The sequence below is a fragment of the Aythya marila genome, assembly GCF_965140915.1.
Source record: "Aythya marila genome assembly, chromosome: 21".
NCBI classification, from domain to species: Eukaryota; Metazoa; Chordata; class Aves; order Anseriformes; family Anatidae; genus Aythya; species Aythya marila.
Window position 1 is genome coordinate 5151089 of NC_139062.1, and position 18512 is coordinate 5169600.

The window sequence follows — 18512 nt, forward strand, 5'->3', positions numbered from 1 at the left end:
GCCTTCCCGTGTATGGGGGCAAGCCCCAGGAGAGGCTCTGATGCCCTGGCCCCAACCTGGCTTTGTGGCACAGCAGCAAGCAGAAGGTCTTGCAAGTCTGATTCTGCAGAGCAGAGCTTTGTGGGGAAAAGAGGGGAAAAGGGGGAAAGCTCACAAAAGAATAGGAGTGAGATATGGGTTCCTTTCTTGCTGACTCTGGTGTAAGGCTGGTGTAGTTTCGTGGATGGGACTCATAGGAGGGAGTCTTCAAGCTGTACTCCTACAGCCCAGAGCTATTCTTTCTCCCCAGCACACTCCTGGGAGCCAGTACCACAGCAGGGCAGGTGGGAGGTGTCTGTAATCCCTGAGGGTGGCCAGCAGTAGTGTTTTCTCCACGTTTCTTTCCTCCTACAGTGTTCCTGTCATTCTTTGGCATTGCCAGCATCGGGCTAAGCTGTCTGGTGGCTCTGTTCCTGTACCACGTGGTTTTTGGGATCCAGTACCTGGGCATACTTAATGGGGTGGCTGCCTTCGTCATCGTGGGGATCGGTAAGCACATCCTTACTCCAACCTATCTGTGTTGCCTTGCCTTAACTGCTGCTTGCAGGAGAGAGGAAGGTGATGGTGACAAATGCAGATCAAATTTGCAAGCCCGTTCCCTCCATTGCCTGTGAGGGGAGGATTTTCAGATCAGAAGCTCAGGGAAAATTAGATTTTCAGTACACGTGTCCCTGTTGTGAGTTAAGTATCGAACTCCCCTTCCCTTTTTCCCTAGGGGTTGATGATGTCTTTGTTTTCATCAACACCTACCGCCAAGCCACCCACCTGAAGGATGTGCAGCTGCGCATGATCCACACCATCCAGACAGCGGGGAAGGCCACCTTCTTCACCTCCCTTACCACAGCTGCAGCATATGCTGCCAACATCTTCTCTCAGGTATGCTGCAATTTGGGGATTTGGGGCTTTCTGTTTCTTCCAAAGGCCCTAAAAGAGAATGAAGCTGCCAATACCATCTTTTTGCCCCTCTGAGCACAGGGGCATGCCAGACTTACTTTCCCTAGACGGCCCTCTCTTGCCTGTTCTAAGGCAGTACACACTCTCTCTGTATCTGCATCCATGCCAATATCTCCTGTGCCATTGATCAAAAGGAATCCAGTGGCTGTCAGGCTCTGACTCAGCTCCTGCCTGGTTTGCTGACTACCATGACTGAGAGCAGTATGAGCTATTCTCAGGTTCCTCCAGATATCTTTCTGTCTCTCTCGGTTTCCTGTCCCAGCACTTCTCTGATCCCAAACCCACGTTCTTTGTCTTCATGCAGATACCAGCTGTGCATGATTTTGGACTTTTCATGTCACTGATTGTGTCCTGCTGCTGGGTAGCTGTGCTTTTCACCATGCCAGCTGCTCTTGGAATATGGACCCTTTATGTATCACCACTAGAGAGCTCCTGTCAAACCAGGTGAGTTCTGTTTGGGAGTGGGAAGTTGCGGCTGGAGCCCGTGGCCAGGATAAATCCTTACCCAATCCTCTCTGTCATCCTCATTCCCCCTCAGATAGCTTGGTTTTGCCATTGTTTGTTCTCCAAGAGTAGAAAATATAGCTGCTGCCCTTCCAGATCAAAGCAAAATAGAAGGGCCAGGCCCTAATCTCATTCCCTCTGCTGGTGCCACCCAGCAGACAGACACAGCAGTGTCTGTCATACCTCTTTGTTGAATCCCATGAAGTGTTGGGGCCATTTGTGTCCTCAGAGCACTTACTGCACAGCCACAATCCTCAGGCTGTGCAGATGCAAGCCCAGCAGACAGATCACCTCCTGCCTGCAAGCACAAGCAGTGCATGCAGCTTTGTGTTTGGAAGTCAGCACATTTCCCTTCCCCTGCTCTTTAGCAGTGCAGATGACCTGGCCTGATTTAATTCATTAGCAGGGATATGAACTGCTGAAACTGCCGTCACTCAGTGCCCAGTGTGTGTGGCTCAGCCCTGCTCTGTTTATTCAGCCCAACCTGCTACTGCTTTGCTGTAGCAGCTCAGCCCCTGACCTCTCAGCACTTAGCAATGGAAATTGCTCACGGCACTGCCTGTTGTCTTTCCAAGTAATTGGAGCAGGCTGTTGCTGCTTTCCTTGTTGCTGAAGGAGACCATTGAAGGAGACCATTGGTAACTCCAGGGTACATGACTTGAAGCTCATTCCTTTGTCTCCTTCTCTGCCCCAATCTAGCTGCAGTCAGAAGTGCACCAAAAAGAGTGCTTTGCACCTGGCTGAAGATCTCTTCATTGCCTCTGAGGCCACCTCCAGAGCAGGCCGAGAGACGCTTCCCTATCTCGATGATGACATCCCACTGCTCAGCGTGGAGGAGGAGCCTGGTATGTGCCTGTTGTGTTGTGCCTTCAGGGGGACTATGCTGTCCTGTCCATCCTGGAGCTTCTCCTGTCCATGCTCAGTTCACCTACTTTTAAGCAGGAGGGTGTCACAAAATGATGCTGCCACAAAAGTTGTGGGGAGAAGTCTGAGTTCACTAGTGACTGCAGGATGCTTTGAGATCTTCAGTGGCTGCAGATACGTGCTTGCTAACTGCTTTGCTAACCTTCTTGGGTCTAAAGTGGATTGTACTTGGTGTTGGGAATCACTAATTGCCACGTGGATGTAGCCATGAAGCATTGAATCCGTAGCACCAGGACAGCTTACCTTCAAGCAGAGGATGTTCTTCCCTCTTCCCTGCCATTTGGAGCACTGCATTTGGGAAGCAGGCAAGAGAACATGTTGTCATTCTCCAGCATGACCTCCTCAGAGCAATTCCTCCCTCGTGGCAAGGAGGGGGCAATGAGTTGTCTGAGACTGCGCAAGCAATCTAGAAAGAGAGCCCAGAAATGTCCTATCACTTGTTAGCAGGAGATACTCCTTCTAGCTCTGATTGGAGATAAGGGTGCTTAAGGGCTCATGCTCTTGTTTAAAAACATGCTTCTAAATCTTGCTAGGATCTCTTCCTTTTAAAAACCACAATTGGAGTGGGTCTGGGCAGAGAGTACCTTTTGGGCCTAGCAGCAGAGTGGAACTGGAGGCAAATATATCCCTGGCTGAGGGCCCATCAATCCCATGGCAGTGCCCAGACCTTCCCCCCTCAGGGTGGGCTCCGAGCAGCATTTGCTACACAGACAGTTGTGCTTTGGCTCTGCGCTGCAAGAGCTGTCTTCTTAGTATGCTGCGGACACATGAGATGGTAATGTATGGAAATCACTCCTTCCCTTCTGAGCAGAGTAAACAGCAGGATGCTTTTCTCTGGGGACCCTTGGGCATCAGGGAACTCATGAAGTAGCAAAGCAGCTTGTTCCAGCTGGTGATCAAGCATGGTTTGTGGGTCAGCTGTGCAGCATGCCAGGCACTCTTTGACTCCACTAGAGCAAGTGAACATTTCTCACCTGCAGAGAAGAGGGCGGTTCCCTGGGCATCCCTGAGCGATGAGGGATCATGGAGGAGCCAGGCTGTAGTCAGGAGGAGGTGAGCTGTGTGTCGTTAGCTTCCAGATATGCTCAGTGGGACAGAAGGACAAATTCTGGTTGGCCCAAGAAGCACGCAGTGTCTTTGTGCTCATATCCACAATGTTAGTGGGATCTGGCAGAGGAAGAATAACCTGAAGCACAGGCTTTCAGCTGAGCTGTGGATTTAGTAGTGTAACTTGTTACATGTCAGTCAATGGCCAAAGATGCTTCTTATTGCATCCTGGGCTAGTCACTGCCCCTGCCTGGATCTTATCACATCGCCTTAGCTTGACTGAGTTGTGCAGCACCTCGCAGGAGATTTTGTGAAGGAGAGCAGGAAGCTACAAGAGGCACTCGTGATACTGACTACTGAGACTGCCTTTGATTTCTCTTTTTCTAGTCTCTCTGGAAATGGGGGATGTTCCCTTGGTGTCTGTGATGCCAGAAAATCTGCAGCTCACTGTGGAGAAGAGCAGCCGAGGTCACCTGATAGCCCATCTGCAGGAGCTGCTGGAGCACTGGGTGCTGTGGTCTGCAGTAAAGAGCAGATGGGTGATTGTGGGTAAGCAAGGAGGGGGGATGTTCCATCTGCATGGGTTTTAGAGGGTTTGACAGCATCTCAATTCGTCTCCAAGCCTTGATTATTAGTGACAGGAGACTGAGAAAGGGGATGTAATAGATGGCTTCTAACACAGTTGATGAGCATCCCCAGAACAGATGGTCCCTAAGGGGACTGCACGAGGAACCTGGAGATTTTTCCATCCCTCTCCTTTCACTCAGGTCTGAAATGACAGGCCCTGATGAGGTTATCCAGGCATGGGGCTCAGTACAGGAAAGCCCAGCTGCCACTGTGCTTTAGGGGCTGTTTCCTTCTCCTCTTAAAAACAGCATCCTTCCTCCATGCCCTTGCTGACTATGTCCTAAGAGCAAGATGCACACAGGGTCCCGTACACTTACCAGGGCTTCTCCTTGCAGGGCTCTTTCTCGTTGTTTTGCTCCTATCCATATTCTTTGCCAGCCGCCTCCGTCCAGCAAGCCGTGCTCCAGTCTTGTTCCGGCCAGACACAAACATCCAGGTGCTGCTAGACCTGAAATACAACCTGAGTGCTGAAGGCATCTCCTGCATTACCTGCTCAGGTGAGAGTGCTGGCCCCCAGGACACAGGGGATGCAACCTGGCCCAGACCCTGAGCTGGGGGAGCTAGAAAAGGAGATAGAGGACTACAATTCTAAAAATATCTCATTGGGTATTGGATGGATCCTGCTGAAGGAAGGCACATGCTGGGAGTAGGGTGGTGGAGTTGTCTGTAGGAGTAGAGTACTTTGAACAGCTGCTTTAGCCAGGAACTGCCTGAGTGTTTCTGCTGGAGCTAATTCCTTTATAATCTAGGAACATGATCTATTTTTACTCATAAGGGACTGTGCCAGTGACCAGCTTGGGGTCTGTGGCTCAGTGCTCAGGGTTTGGTGTTAGCAGAGTCCCTGATGTGTTACCTACTCAAGTGAGTGGCATGTGCAGGGCTGGAAGGTCTCTTTGTCATACCACTCACTCTTTCCTCCCTGAGTAACCTTGTTGGACAGGTTTGTTTCAGGAAAAGCCCCACAGCTTGCAGAACAACATCCGAACTTCCTTGGAAAAAAAGAAAAGAGGCTCAGGGTCACCTTGGGGAAGCAAAGGGAGCATAAGTGATACAGGGCAGCAAGGTAAGTGGGACATGATGACTGATTTTTGGCCCCATCTTATAATCAAACAAACAAAAAACATAAATCATATGACCTCAGAATAACTAACGGGGGATAATTTTCTTTGGACACAGCCCTCTTGAGCCCTGGTTTGGTGCTGGATGTTATATATCAGGGTCATGATGACCATCCCCTTCCAGAATGCCTACTGTTCTCCAGGACAGTGTCCTATAGTCCAGGTGGCAATACAGTCTAGCAACAAATCCCTCTGGTCTGCCTAGTTTGAGCACTAGGAGCACTAGTTTGAGGGCTAGGAGCTCAGAGCTTTTGCATCCCTGTCCTGTATCACAGCCTTGTTGGCAGGCCACGAGGAGAGTAAATTTAGCCTGCTTTGCAGGGGATTTTGAGAATAAAAGAGTTATTGGGCCAGGTCCTGAGCTGACATGAATCAATAAGCCATCAGGAATTACTGCAGCTCAAGATATATTTATGAAATCCTTTGAAATGTGTGTTGTGCTGCTCGAAGGCAGAGGCTGTGCCTGCTGCCCCAGAGGAAACAACAGACCAGAGGAACCCCAATTCCCGTGTCTGTAGGATTTGCTGGTTGAGAAGTACCACTGGCCCTCATGCCCTCTCTCTGTTTGCTCCAGATCTGCAGGGGACCGTGTATATCTCCAAGTCCAGGAGCAAGGGAAGGCCAGCCATCTACAGATTCTCTCTCAACGCCAGCGTCCCTGCCCCCTGGCAGATGGTGTCACCAGGAGACGGGGAGGTGCCCTCGTTCCAGGTGAGTCAGTCCAGGGATGTTGGACCCCTATATCAAGAGTGCAGCACTCAGCAGGTGAGCACAAGAGCCTCCTGTCTCTCCACAGGGCCCTGGGTAGCTCAGGGTGAAATATCCAGGGCATTGCAGTAAGGTAGTTAATGCAGAGGGTGTTGTTAGAGGTTATGCCTTGCACTGCCACAGTACTGTCAGCAACAGAAGTGTGGGCATCTCTGGGGATCAGCTGAGGCCTGGCATCATCAGCTGGCCTTATTCTAGTAGAACTGCAACTAAAACAGCTGGATTCCCACTGCCTCCTTCTGTCCATGCCCAGATAGCTGGTGAGCAGGCGACACAGTTCACAGGCCACGTTGTGCATAGGCACCCCCAGCAGAACTGCTTTTCATATCGCCCTCACCCCGGACAGAGCAGCCAGCACCCAACCTAGGCCACAGAGAATGGGGGTGGTGAGGGGCTCCATCACACACTGCCCAGCACCCTTGGAGGGAGGCAGGCTGGGGACTGGCTGGGTTTGTGCCTGCAGCGCTCATTCTGTGTGGTTGTGCCAGTGCCCTGGGAGGAGGGGAGTGTGTGATGCTAACATGTGACAGGCTGCAACCTTGTGGAGTTAAGTGTCTGTTTTCATTAATCCATTGCTTAGGTGTATAGAGTGCCTTTCGGTAACTTCACCAGGAAGCTGACAGCTTGTGTGTCCACAGTAGGGCTGCTTAAGCAGACGAGCCCCAGGAAGTGGATGATGACCACCTTGTCCTGTGATACCAAGAGAGGCTGGAAGTTCGACTTCAGTTTCTATGTGGCCGCCAAGGAGCAGCAGCGAACGCGGTAACCCTCCCAAACCCACCCACGGCCAGGCAGCAAAAGCAGTACAGCTGAATGGCCGATACGGGATGTCCAGTGTCCAGTGCCAGCCCTGACCTCAGCTGGTGGCATCCCTGGCCCTAGGTCTCTTTGCACATGTGCCCCATCTTTGCAGCGTTATTTTGCAGGCCCGTAATATCATCAATATGCCAGGGGCTTGCCAGGTGCAGAACTGTCACTGCGGGCTTCTTTGGGGGGCAAAAAGAATTTGCTGGTCTTTGTCTTGCCCTTACCCACCTGAAGTTTGGGGCTGAACAGGCAGCACACAATGCACAATGGCTAGGGATCCAAGCCTGGAGCTGCTCACTTTTTCCATCCCTCTGTCCCCAAGAATGTCTCTGCCCATGTAGCTCTTTGGACACATCTGTATTACCCCTGCCTTCCCGTAATGAACTCTCTTTGTTGCACAGGAAACTGTATTTCGCCCAGTCGCACAAGCCTCCCTACCATGGCCGAGTGTGTGTGGCACCTCCTGGCTGTCTTCTCAGCTCTAGCCCAGACGGACCCACCAAAGGCATCCTTTATGTTCCCAGTGAGAAAGGTAAGGCTGATGGGTACCTGTTCAGCCACATCTTGCTGCTGACTGGGCTGGAGAGTCAGCTGGGTTGTTGGCTTCTTCTGATGTAACCATTCTTTCTTTTGTATTTGATAGCAGCACCCAAAGCAAAGCTGTCAGCAACCTCTGGATTTAATCCTTGCATGAACACGGGCTGCGGGAAGCCAGCAGTGCGGCCGCTGGTGGACACAGGAGCCATGGTGTTTGTGGTCTTTGGTATCCGAGGGATTAATCGCACAGGACGTTCAGACAACCACGTCATTGGAGACATGGTACACAAATCCTGGCATGCCTGGGTCTGATGGGTGAAGGAAGGTCTCCCTGGATGGTATCTAGTTAATCTCTGCCTCCCAGGTAGTATGGTCCAGAAGTCTGGACAGATGGAGTAGCAGAGGTGGCAGCTTTGTGATGAGCCCAAAGCACATTTCTGTTTAGCAAATTCCTGAATAATGGGGTTGAAGAAGCCCTTTACTGAAATCACTTCAGACTTTTCAGAAAATCTCTTTCTGAGCACAGTATCTTACATTCTAATTTTTATTCTGAGTCTGGCTTTCCTGGGGATTTTAGAATCAAACCCATCTTGAGCTCAGTGTGGAAATGTCACTACAGAGTCAAGATATTTTTCTATAATTGTTTGTTTTATTATGAGATAGTAACGTGGAAAAATACATAACAATTACTCAAGAGGAAGGTTCCTAGATGTGACTTTTTCAGGAACAATTTATCTCCCAAATCTGGTACCTTGATGTACTCCCAGCCTTTCCCCAGCAAAATCGCATTTAGCTCTGGTCAGTTGGCAGATGCATTTCAGCTTTCTGCTGTTCATCTTGCCTTCTGATTTGAGGGCACTGTACAGAATCAGCCTTTGCCTGTTGCCTCTGGAGAGGGCAGTATGAAACACAAGCAGTGGGGTGGGCAGAAAGTTGGCGTTAAGTGCTGGGCACTGCCAGGGAATCAAAAATTCTCCTTAGGCAGACCCTGTTTTGGGGCATGCCCTGGTAGCCACATGCTCACCAGTTCTTCAGTCACACTGCCTGATTTTTATTTTTTATGTATTTTTTTCCTGGGTTGTCTGGTGAGGCAAAGATGTCTGATGTTCTTTCCACTGTAAAAACCTGTGGTCTGTATAAGATGGTGCCAGGCCGTATGCCCAGGGTCAAGTTCTGCCTTGTGCCAGTTGCTGTGTACATGCCTCACGTGTGGTGCTCTTGTTGTTGTGTCTCCTTGTGAAAGGGCAGCGTTATCTATGATGACAGCTTCGACCTCTTCAAAGAGATTGGCAACCTGTGCCGCCTCTGCAAAGCCATCGCCAGCAACACCGAGCTGGTGAAGCCAGGAGGGGCTCAGTGCCTGCCCTCTGGTATGTGGGGTCCTTGGGGAGGTCCGGGGTCCCCGGGCACAGACTGCTTCTCACCCTCCAGCTTGAGGAACGTAGCTGCTAAGGGCTCTTAAACGTTCAGAGTCCACCTTGATGAAGCAGGGAAAGGAAATGAATGCACCAGTCAGTGATAAATGCAGATGGTGCAGGGAGGAGAGGGGTTTCTCAGCAGTCAGCTCTCCTGAGCTGCCTGCAGCACAGCTCTGCCTGGCTCCACCTGGCCCAAGTCACAGCTCCCACCTCCACAAGCTATTCACTCTATGCTTCCATGTGTTGTACTGATTGTTTCACGGATGAGAAATACACAGCGAGTGAGACAGCAATATCAGAGGCCTGCTCTGCAGCTCTGTTTGCAGCAGTGCTTGTCTGAGTTGGGGTCCTCACCAGCAAATCAGAAAAAATTAATCCAGTGATGATAAGAACAAAGCTGCATCTGTTCTTTCAAGTTGCAGGCATTGGTGGTGATATAATCTGTAGGTCAAGTAAATCTCTTCTTAGTAACTCCTGAGTAACTCCTCAGTTCCCCTGTGGCATCACATCCCTAACCAGTGACTCTCTCTTCCAGCTCCAGAGGTCATGTGGTTATGGAGCCAACTTTAGGAAGGATTACTGGCTTCAGGCCAAAAGCCAACCTTACACCTGGAGAAAAACCCTTCCAGGTCACGCAGACAGGTCCTGTGCTGGTTTAACTGAGCACTCGCTGTTTGTGCTGCTTCCTGACAACTGGGGACAGCCGTGGGCATGTCCTGGTTGGTGCTGATGGCACCGAATGTGCCCTCTCAAGCTAGCAGCAGCTGAGGGCTCTGGTGCTGAGATAAGTGCTTTTGCAAGTCAGAGTAGGCAGCTGCTGACAAGTGGGAGCTGCAGCTTTCACTTGTTTTCTTCACCTTTGTTCCCATGTGCTCCCTTTCCCTGTCCTGTCCTCATCCCTTGCTCGTCCTCCATCCCTTGCTCTTTCTTTCTCTCCAGGTTATAGCATCTCCTCCTTTCTGCAGATGTTGCACCCTGAGTGCAAGAACATCCCTGAGCCGAACCTGCTGCCTGGCCAGCTCTCTCACGGGGCAGTGGGCGTGAAGGATGGGAAAGTGCAGTGGATCTCCATGGCGTTTGAATCGGTGAGCACGTGTCATCGCCATCTATCCTTGTGACAGTTTCTTCTTGTGACTTCAGGGGGTTTAGCTCTGCTCTTTCTGCACCGGCCACTTTCATTTGCAGCCATAATTGGTGCTTGCTAGTGTTTGTGCCTGGCTGCAGACAGACGCCTCCACTCACGAGTTGCTAAGAAGTAGCTGCTTATGCTCTTACTGTGAGAGCTTGGGCAAGAGCTGGTGGCAAATCTGCTCATCTACTCTCCAGCTGGCTTGTTCTACCTCTACCCTTGCATACCCTGCCTCTGAGAGCAGGACACAAGAATAACATGTTAATCTTCTTACAGACAACCTACAAGGGGAAATCTTCCTTCCAGACATACGCTGACTATCTGAAATGGGAGACATTTCTGCAGCAGCAACTCCAGCTTTTCCCAGAGGGCTCAGCTCTCCGACATGGTTTCCAGACCTGTGAGCACTGGAAGCAGATCTTCATGGAGATTATAGGCAAGTGACTGCCATACTTTTCTCCCTGAGGAACCTAGACTCTCTGTATCTTCACAGCACTCTGCTCCATTTTATGGACAAGCATTATATCCCTTATCATTGCTGTGCTAAGTCCCTTATCATTGCTGTGCAAAGTCCTAAAGCTCATTTCTACCCCAAGCAGCACATACTGTCAAAATCCTAAGCATGGCCCAGGGAAATAGAGGTGAGGGAATTTCCCCTGTTGATGGGGGAGGCAAGAATAGGACCTGGATCACCCACCTCCCACTCTCATCCTCCCCTTTCCATCAGTGCCAGCAGGAGTCCCTGCATGCCTTGTCACCAGCAGGGACACGGTGCCCCCCTCATGCCAGCTGTCACCATCCCAGACTCCAATTTGTTGGCTGTTTCTTTTCCAGGAGTGCAGAGTGCCCTGTACGGTCTCATCCTCTCGCTGGTTATTTGTGTGGCTGCGGTGGCGGTGTTCACCACCCACATCCTCCTCCTGCTGCCGGTGCTGCTCAGCATTTTAGGTAAAAACACCAGTCCCACCATGCCAAGCTTTCCCTTCCTCTGAAATTGCTGGGTTGTGGCACTGCTGAGCCTCCAGTGATTTGAACTGAATTGCTCCTACTTTGTGTCAACTCTTTTGGCTTTCCTGGACTCAATCCTGGTGTACCTAGGTGAATGGGAGAAACAAATGCACAGGAACCTCCTTGGGAAAACAGATTTGTGTGTCTAATTCCCAGTGTGTTTTATCTACACAATCCCTTCTATTTGTTTAAATAAGGGGTTTAGCTACCCAAATGCCATCCCTGCCTGTTATGTATAATAATGTGATTAAGTCCCACATGCTCTGAATAACAATTGCACTCCTTCCCAAGGATCTGCACCATGGCTGCTGTTTCCAAGCAGTGGGAGATTTTCAAAGCTGAATATTTTAGCGGTTTTGTTAGCATTTGAAGCAAATTTGTAAATAGCTCCCTCTCCCTGGCTGGTGATTTGACGATATTATGGACTAAGTGTGTTGCTAAACTTCCCAGTTTAAGAAATCAAATCTATCATTTTAAAACCACTTAGTCTCCCACACATGACTCACAAACAAACATCACTCTTGCCTTTAAGAAAAATCTGTACATGTGCTCAGGCTGTGTGTAAACTCCGTCAAACAAAACAAAGGGCCTTCTTGCCTGTAGTGCACACAGGCACGCTGGCTTGTGCTTGGATTCTTTTAGCAAGCATTAGTTTGGATTGGCATCGGTCTGTCTTTTTTGCCTGATATTTCAGTTAGTTTCTTTGCTGCTCTGAGCAGGTCTGAGTGCCTTTTTGAAGGGTCCCATGGCCACTGGAAGGTGAGGGAGGTGTTTGCCTTTGTGGGCAGGACATATACAATGTTCTGACTGGCTAGCATGGAGACCTGCAGGGCTGTGAGCTCAAAATCCCTGATGGAGCTGCAGCAGTAGGGCTGAGCAGCACTCCCTGCATCCTTTAAACTTGCCTAACGTGACCTTTCTCACGCAGGGGTGGTCTGCTTGGTGGTGACCATCATGTACTGGTCTGGCTGGGAAATGGGGGCTGTGGAAGCCATTTCTCTCTCCATCCTCGTTGGCTCCTCTGTCGATTACTGCGTGCACTTGGTGGAGGGCTACCTGCTGGCAGGGGAAAACCTGCCACTGCACCACACCGAGGTGAGCTCTCTTCCTCCTGCAGCCTTGTATCCTCTCGTGCCCTCTGTACCATTCGGCTATGATGCAGGACACGAGGCATGGTGGGCAAGAGGGGATGTCTTGCCAACCTCATGCTTGAGCTGCTTTCTGCTTTTCCAGCTGTCAGAGACTGATGTGAGCTGATACACCTGGGGACAGTAAGCAGCTCAGTGTCCGACCCACATGGTTATACAACAAACCCAGCTGAGGGTCCAACCCACATGGTTGTCCCTCACTGGCCACTGGACACGCCTGTGTCTAAAGCAATACCCTTTCCTGCCCCACTGAAGACAGTCCTGCACTGGAACAGCCCCACACTCACCCTGTAACTTCAGCAAATCACTTTGGCTTGCTGTGCTGGACCTCCTCTGGCCTGGTTAACATCTCCCTCTTGGGGATGGATGCCCCAAAAGCTTGGGGAATCTCTGTTCCCCAGGTACAGTGTCTGTCATGCGGGTCCAGCAGTCAGCCTGATATGGCTGAAAGGAGGCACTGATGGAGGCACAACATCCAGCAGCCTTTGCCTCTGATGGATTTTACCTTTATGGCTGTTTGCCCAGCGTGCTCAGAGCCTGCATGAACTCTGAGATCCGCACTCACACAGCATCTCTGTCCCAGACCGGGACCCCACGAGCTAAGCCACCTTCCCAAAGGCTAAAACACCACTGCAGCCCCATGTGCTTGTCCCCACAATCCCTTAACACCGCTGTCCCTTCTTCCAGGACCCCACAGCGTGCCGCCAGTGGAGGACGATTGAAGCAGTCCGTCACGTGGGAGTGGCGATCGTCTCCAGCGCCGTCACCACGGGGATCGCCACCGTCCCCCTCTTCTTCTGCATCATCGCCCCTTTCGCCAAGTTTGGGAAGATCGTGGCCCTCAACACGGGAGTCTCCATCCTCTACACGCTCACTGTGAGCACAGCCCTGCTCAGCATCATGGGGCCCGGCACCTTCACCCGGAGCAGGACTTCCTGCATCAAGGCGGTGGCAGGAGTGCTCCTCGCCGGCCTGCTGGGGCTATGCATCTGCCTTGCCCTGCTGAAGAGCGGGTTTAACATCCCCCTCCCCAACGGGACAGCCCTGTAGACCTTACGCCAAGAGCCGCACGCTCTGTCCTCTCGCTCCCTTTTATTTTTGCTTTCTTTTTTTTAAAGGATATTTTTTGTAAGAAAAAAAAAGAGGAAAAAAAAAGCCCTTTTTTTCCAGAAGTTTTTCAACTCCAGATGCACTTTATTTTCTAATAGGTTTTGCTCTAAACTTGTATTTATTTCAGTAGTGATGGATGGATGACGGACAGTGAGGGCTGCCCAGGGAATTCCTCAGCCCGTAAGCAGGAGGGGAGGAGGTATCCTTCTCTCAATTTTCTTTCTGCTTTTCTTTTTTTAAATGAACAGAGCTTTCTGGAACCACAAAGATAAAGGGGAGAAGTCAGGCCCTCTGCTCCCTGTCAGAAACCTTCCCTTCTGCCCTTTCCTTCTTCTGGGCCAGGGTCAGCATCCAGTGGCTCTGGAGGTGATGTCCTGCACCCTGCCAGGCCAGTGCATCATTACATGAGCCTTGCAACAGTAGTGGGCTGAGGGATAGCAGTGTCTGGACCCCTTTGCTGTGTCCTGTGCCCAGCAGTGACCTCAGTGCACAGGACACGTTTCCCAGCCAGCTCTTACTGGGGTTGTTGTGGGATTAGAGCTAGAAATCTTGGGCAGTCCCAGTTCCTGCTCCCTGTGTGACCTCACCAGTCGCTGCCTCTGCTCTTCATGGTGGAGAGCGAACTGAAGGCCTCCAGCTCCCTGCAACGATTTTTGCTCCTGGACCTGGCAGCCAGCTCTTAACCTGAGGGCGAGCTAAGCCCTGCGGCCAGGCAGAGCCCGAAGCTGGCAGCATGCGTGGACACACAGCGGGGCACCCTCTGTGACAGCTCCGAGCCCCCCTCCCGCGTGCAGACACGAAGGCAGCAGAGCTTCAGCCTGCGGCTGCTGCCTGCTCACAGCAGATGGTTTATATTAAAGTAAAATGAAATTGCAAACTAGTGCCATTAACAAGTACATTTTAAGCATCACTGATTCCATCATATTCTTAAAATTGAAATAACTAAGTGTGTGCATTGAGATGCAGCGCATCTGGTCCTCGGCAGAGGGGGAGGGGTCAGGCCCACTGGGAGATGCATTAAACATTATTTACAGGGATGCCAGCAGAGGGAGGTGGCCAGAAAGCAGCCTGAGTCCTCATTTGTTTGCAGATACCGTGTCCCTGGTGGCTTTGCATTCTCTGTCTGGATTGACCCCCTTTTTAAAATGGAAATGCCAGGAGGCCGGTCCCCAGCACCAGCGATGCTCTGGGGCTGTGCTGCTGGGACAGACCAGCAGCTGCTTCTGTGCGGCTTGCTGAATCCCTGCTTTGATCCCTGCTCGTCTCTTATGCCTTCACATCGTGCCATCCCTCTGAAACCGGATCAAATGTTTGTTCCTAAGCTAGGTTCCCGAAGGTATCAGATGGAGAAAGAAGTGTGAGAACAGGAATCTCCTTGGGCCTTGTTGATGCCAGGGAAAATCCAGAGCGCTCCTGCTGCAGGCAGTGAAGGTGATGAAAGTATAAGCAGACCAGACCTGATTTCTTCCTCACCACCCCACAGCGCAGCTGAGTTACCTTTTTCCTGCAGAATGTTACATGTTTCTTGGCCCCTACCTCTGACCTGGCCCAGTTCCTGCAGGATGAACCTTGTGCCCATGAATAAATGGTTCTGGGAAGTATTTTTAACTCTCCTAAACCTGTGCTTCTGTGATAGTTGCTGGGTGCAACACAGCACAACATCGATCAGCAAGTCTTGCTTTCCTTGATGGCTGTTCTCCAGATTTAATTACAGGTGGTGCCCTGAGCAGCGAGCATGGAGGGCAGTGTGCTGATGATAGAGATCGAGGTGGGTGCTGCAGGGGGAGAGCAAGGGAGCCCCGGTGCTGCTGCCCGGGATGCTCTGGCTGCAGCTCAACCTCCTTTGGGTGATTAAAGCCGATGGATGTTTCCAGGTCAGCAGACAAGAAAGGAAGGTGCTAAGTGCTGCCTTGCAGGAAGTTCCTCCTTCTCTGAGCACAGAGAAGCCTTGAAAGGGCTTTAAGGCATGGCATAGATCTGCTTTGAATCCTGTAAAACTTAAAGCGCATTCAGGCCCCAGGTGCCCTGTGGTTTTGATCACTATGAAGGACTATATAAGTCTCTCACCTCCAGAGTGATGCTGGGCACACCACGCTCAGCCACTCTTGGAAAGCAAAGATTAATTTCAAAGTAGTGGAAAACCTTTGGTGTTTCAGGTCTGATCTGGCACTGTCTGATCTCAGATAAAAATAACCGAGTTGTTAGCACCTGGCAGAAGCTGTCCCGTTTTCTGGAGCAGGCAGGGGAGAGGAAAGGCTGCCGTTTTCCCTCCTCCTCCCTGGCCAGCCCAGGCGTAGTCGGTGCTGTAGGGCTGGCTGGCACCAGCAGGAGCAGGATCATCACCTTGCCCTTGTTTTCTGAATGATTTTCTCATTCAGGAAGGAAAATGAGAGAGCCTGAGGTAGGTGCAGAGCTGTAACAGATGATTCACAAAGGCATGCTGAGGAGGTTGTGCCCATCCAGCAAGGAGACAGAGGCAGAGAAAGGAGGAGGAACCTCTCCAGATCATAGTAAGATACCAGAAGAGCCAGGAGATGATCCCAGATAATGCTTTTCAGTGCAAGGACCCACCAAATATAGGTAAGCTGACAACTTCATGGTCATGACACTTGTCTTTAAGGTCTAAGTAGATATTCCCCCTTGTCCCCACTTCACTCTGCACAGCTCTGTGGTCACGGTGGCTGGTGTTTTCTCCACTTGCTACGGAGTCAAAGAGACAGAGGCAGGGCCCGTCCTTCCCCAAAATGTTTGCAACACCCTGATCTCCCCAGCCATCTGTGGAGACAATAAATCAGTGGCAGATGTGTACATCCGTCTCCATGGAGGCAGCGTCCCCCTTGACATTAGAAAATATTCATAAAATTATAGGCGTAAGAAAATGGATGGGTTTATCTGAGCAAATGCAAAGGTGGGGCTGACAGCCCTACTGGGAATGAGTGCTCTGAGGCAGATGCTCGCAGCAATAAAAAGCAAGGGCTCACCTGTCTGGCTCTTTTCCGGGAGCAGATGCTTGCCCTAAATTAATTCCTCCCACATCTCTGCCTATCTTCTTTCGCTGATGACTCTTCTGTTGCCCAGACCATCTCTTGGGCCCCGTCTTGCTGAGCAAGGTTCAGCCTTCTCAGTGCTAGCTGCTTTTGCCTAAGATGCTTGTGGAGGCAGGACTAAAACTGTCTGGAGATTTTCTCAGGGAGAATTTCTTGGACAGAGGAAGCAAAGGTGCTAAAATGCTTCATACGAAGCTGCCAATTTTGATGTTTTTAAACAGTTGAACACAGCAGCCCAGTGTCATGGAAATATTCGATCCCAGCCTTACTTGGAGGAGAATGTGCTGTTTTTCCATTCCAAAACAATCTTACTGCTGCACTTAAAAAGAAATGTATACAAGTTCTCGGTTACAGCACACTGCAGTGAAATATTTGGTAGCTGCCCACTCTTCTTTTTCCTCATAAAATCCTGTTATGAAGGATACCTTCTGAAAAGCTGATGTTAATGTTTCAGGATGGGGGCCATTTGGTAAATGCAGTATCCTACAAAACAGAGCGGGTCCTGTCCTGACCAGGAGCCCTCTCCTGTGCAGCCCTTGGCAGTCCCAATAGGGCATTGCTCCACGTTGTTGAAGCACTGAGACGTGCAGAGCTGCTGCAGCTGCCCCTTGCCTTCAGGAGAGCTGCTGAATGAGTTCAGGGTTCCCCAAAGACACTGGTGAGACAACAGAGCCCCTGCTCGCAACAGCCCTGCCTAAATCAGCTTTGGAGTGAGGAGGAACAAATTTGGTGTGCTTTGTAAAGATCAGCATCAGAGGGAGAAATAGAGCCAGGTCTCCTTGCTCCATTTGTTTCATTTTGTTGCAGTGGCTCTTGAGGTGCTGGGCTCCTACAGAATCTGTAGAGGCAGCAGGGACACCAGGGCTGGCCACCAACCCTGGCAATTTCAAAGACTACAGATGCTGGAAAGGAATCAGTGGCTGTGCTGGGCTATGTTCTCGATCCGTGCTGGACCTGAAATGATGCCAGAGCAAAGTCAGCTTCAAATTATTCCCAAGAAGGACATGGGGCATGCTCAAAGAGCTGCTGGGAGCACTGATTTGGTAGTCTGGGTGCAGGGGTCTCCTGAGACCCCTGGCTTTGTCTCCACTGGAGCAAACTGGCATGTTGCTTTATGTCACAACATCTAATTCTTTTTGTTTGTCCTGCCCTGAATTTTCTTACCAGAGTGGCCTGCCCTCCTGGAAGGTTATAAACCCCCGAGACACACATAAATCTTCCCATGCTGTCCACCAAGGAAGCTGCACTGATTGATTTGCAGCCAGGCAGGGCAAACGCAGTCTCTCGGTTATTCCTTCTGAAATCACTCCTCACCCCGCACAGCATGCAAGCCACAGTTCACAGGTTATGCTGTCCCAAAGGCCTCTGCCAACTCCTCTGCCCTGGCTTAGACCCAGGGTCCTGGAGCTGGAAGTCTTTCACAGCCTGTCTCCATCCCCAGGAGGTGATCGTGGGGTTCAGGACCCTTCATCCCCTCCGCTCCTCCTCCGGGTGGCTGCTGGAAGGGATGGGACGGTGATGGCCAGGAGCAAGAAGGTTCGCAGGGGGGAGCAGAAGAGAGCAAATGGGAGGGAGGATGGGTCGAGAGCTGGGGAGAAGAGGTTTGAGCACCCCGAGGCACTGCCGTTTCATCGTGTCGCGTGCAGACCTTCAAGTGTTGGTTCTCAGAGTGATGTAGCACAATTCCCAACGATAACGTACGCGTGTTACTTTTGTAAGTTGTCTCCTACCCTCACTATTTTCAGTGTTCCTTGATTTTTGGAGACTGTTGTAAATAAAAGATTTTGGCATTCGCTCGTTTGGCTCCCTCACTCATCGCCCTGTCACTGTTGCACGTCAGACAAACCAACAAACAGCCCAGCTCCCACGCAGGCCTGGAGGAGGGCTGGCTCAGACAGAGCTTTGTCCAGGTTTTCTGGAGCCCTTTTCCTCCTCCAGTCCATACTGTGCTCCTGCCAGCGTATGAAGATCGTGCCAACCCCACAAGAACAGGATTCACTTCCCTGCTCCGGCAGCACCACAAGGCCTGCTGTGAACTTCTGGCTGAGGATTTCTGTCTGTGCCACGCAGCACCAAAGTGCTGCTGTAAGACCAAGCGGCCACCCCACACCTCCCAGGCCTGCACTGAACCAATGCACTCAGAGGAGTGCCAAGCATTTACCTCTCGTTGGAGCCGTGCTTGAGTGAGGTTTGCTCACAGCACCCTCCCTTGGGTGTGCGCACACTGGGAAGGCCAGCACGCTGCAGCAACCTCCCACATTTTCAAGCCCTCAGCTTGAAAAGCTTCTACAGATGTGGCCTGAGTTATGGGCAAGGTTTTTGTGGCT

The 18512-nt window shown here is 51.0% G+C and overlaps 1 protein-coding gene across 2 annotated transcripts in view; it reads left to right on the forward strand.

Moving 5' to 3' along the window:
* The window catches only part of DISP3 (dispatched RND transporter family member 3), a 29907-nt gene extending 11927 nt beyond the window's left edge, over positions 1-17980 (forward strand). Inside the window, exons 5-21 of one of the 2 annotated variants that reach the window (XM_082776936.1) lie at positions 394-528; positions 755-915; positions 1298-1437; positions 2197-2342; positions 3856-4017; positions 4431-4592; positions 5036-5158; positions 5788-5924; positions 6562-6743; positions 7190-7320; positions 7432-7607; positions 8569-8695; positions 9683-9828; positions 10149-10308; positions 10707-10820; positions 11809-11975; positions 12716-17980. In XM_082776936.1, the coding sequence (XP_082633062.1) occupies positions 394-528; positions 755-915; positions 1298-1437; positions 2197-2342; positions 3856-4017; positions 4431-4592; positions 5036-5158; positions 5788-5924; positions 6562-6743; positions 7190-7320; positions 7432-7607; positions 8569-8695; positions 9683-9828; positions 10149-10308; positions 10707-10820; positions 11809-11975; positions 12716-13078 (2732 nt within the window). In that variant the 3' untranslated portion in view covers positions 13079-17980. The remainder of the gene's footprint in view (positions 1-393; positions 529-754; positions 916-1297; positions 1438-2196; positions 2343-3855; positions 4018-4430; positions 4593-5035; positions 5159-5787; positions 5925-6561; positions 6744-7189; positions 7321-7431; positions 7608-8568; positions 8696-9682; positions 9829-10148; positions 10309-10706; positions 10821-11808; positions 11976-12715) is intronic. The other variant, XM_082776937.1, reaches the window with a different exon arrangement.
* Positions 17981-18512: the final 532 nt, after the last annotated feature.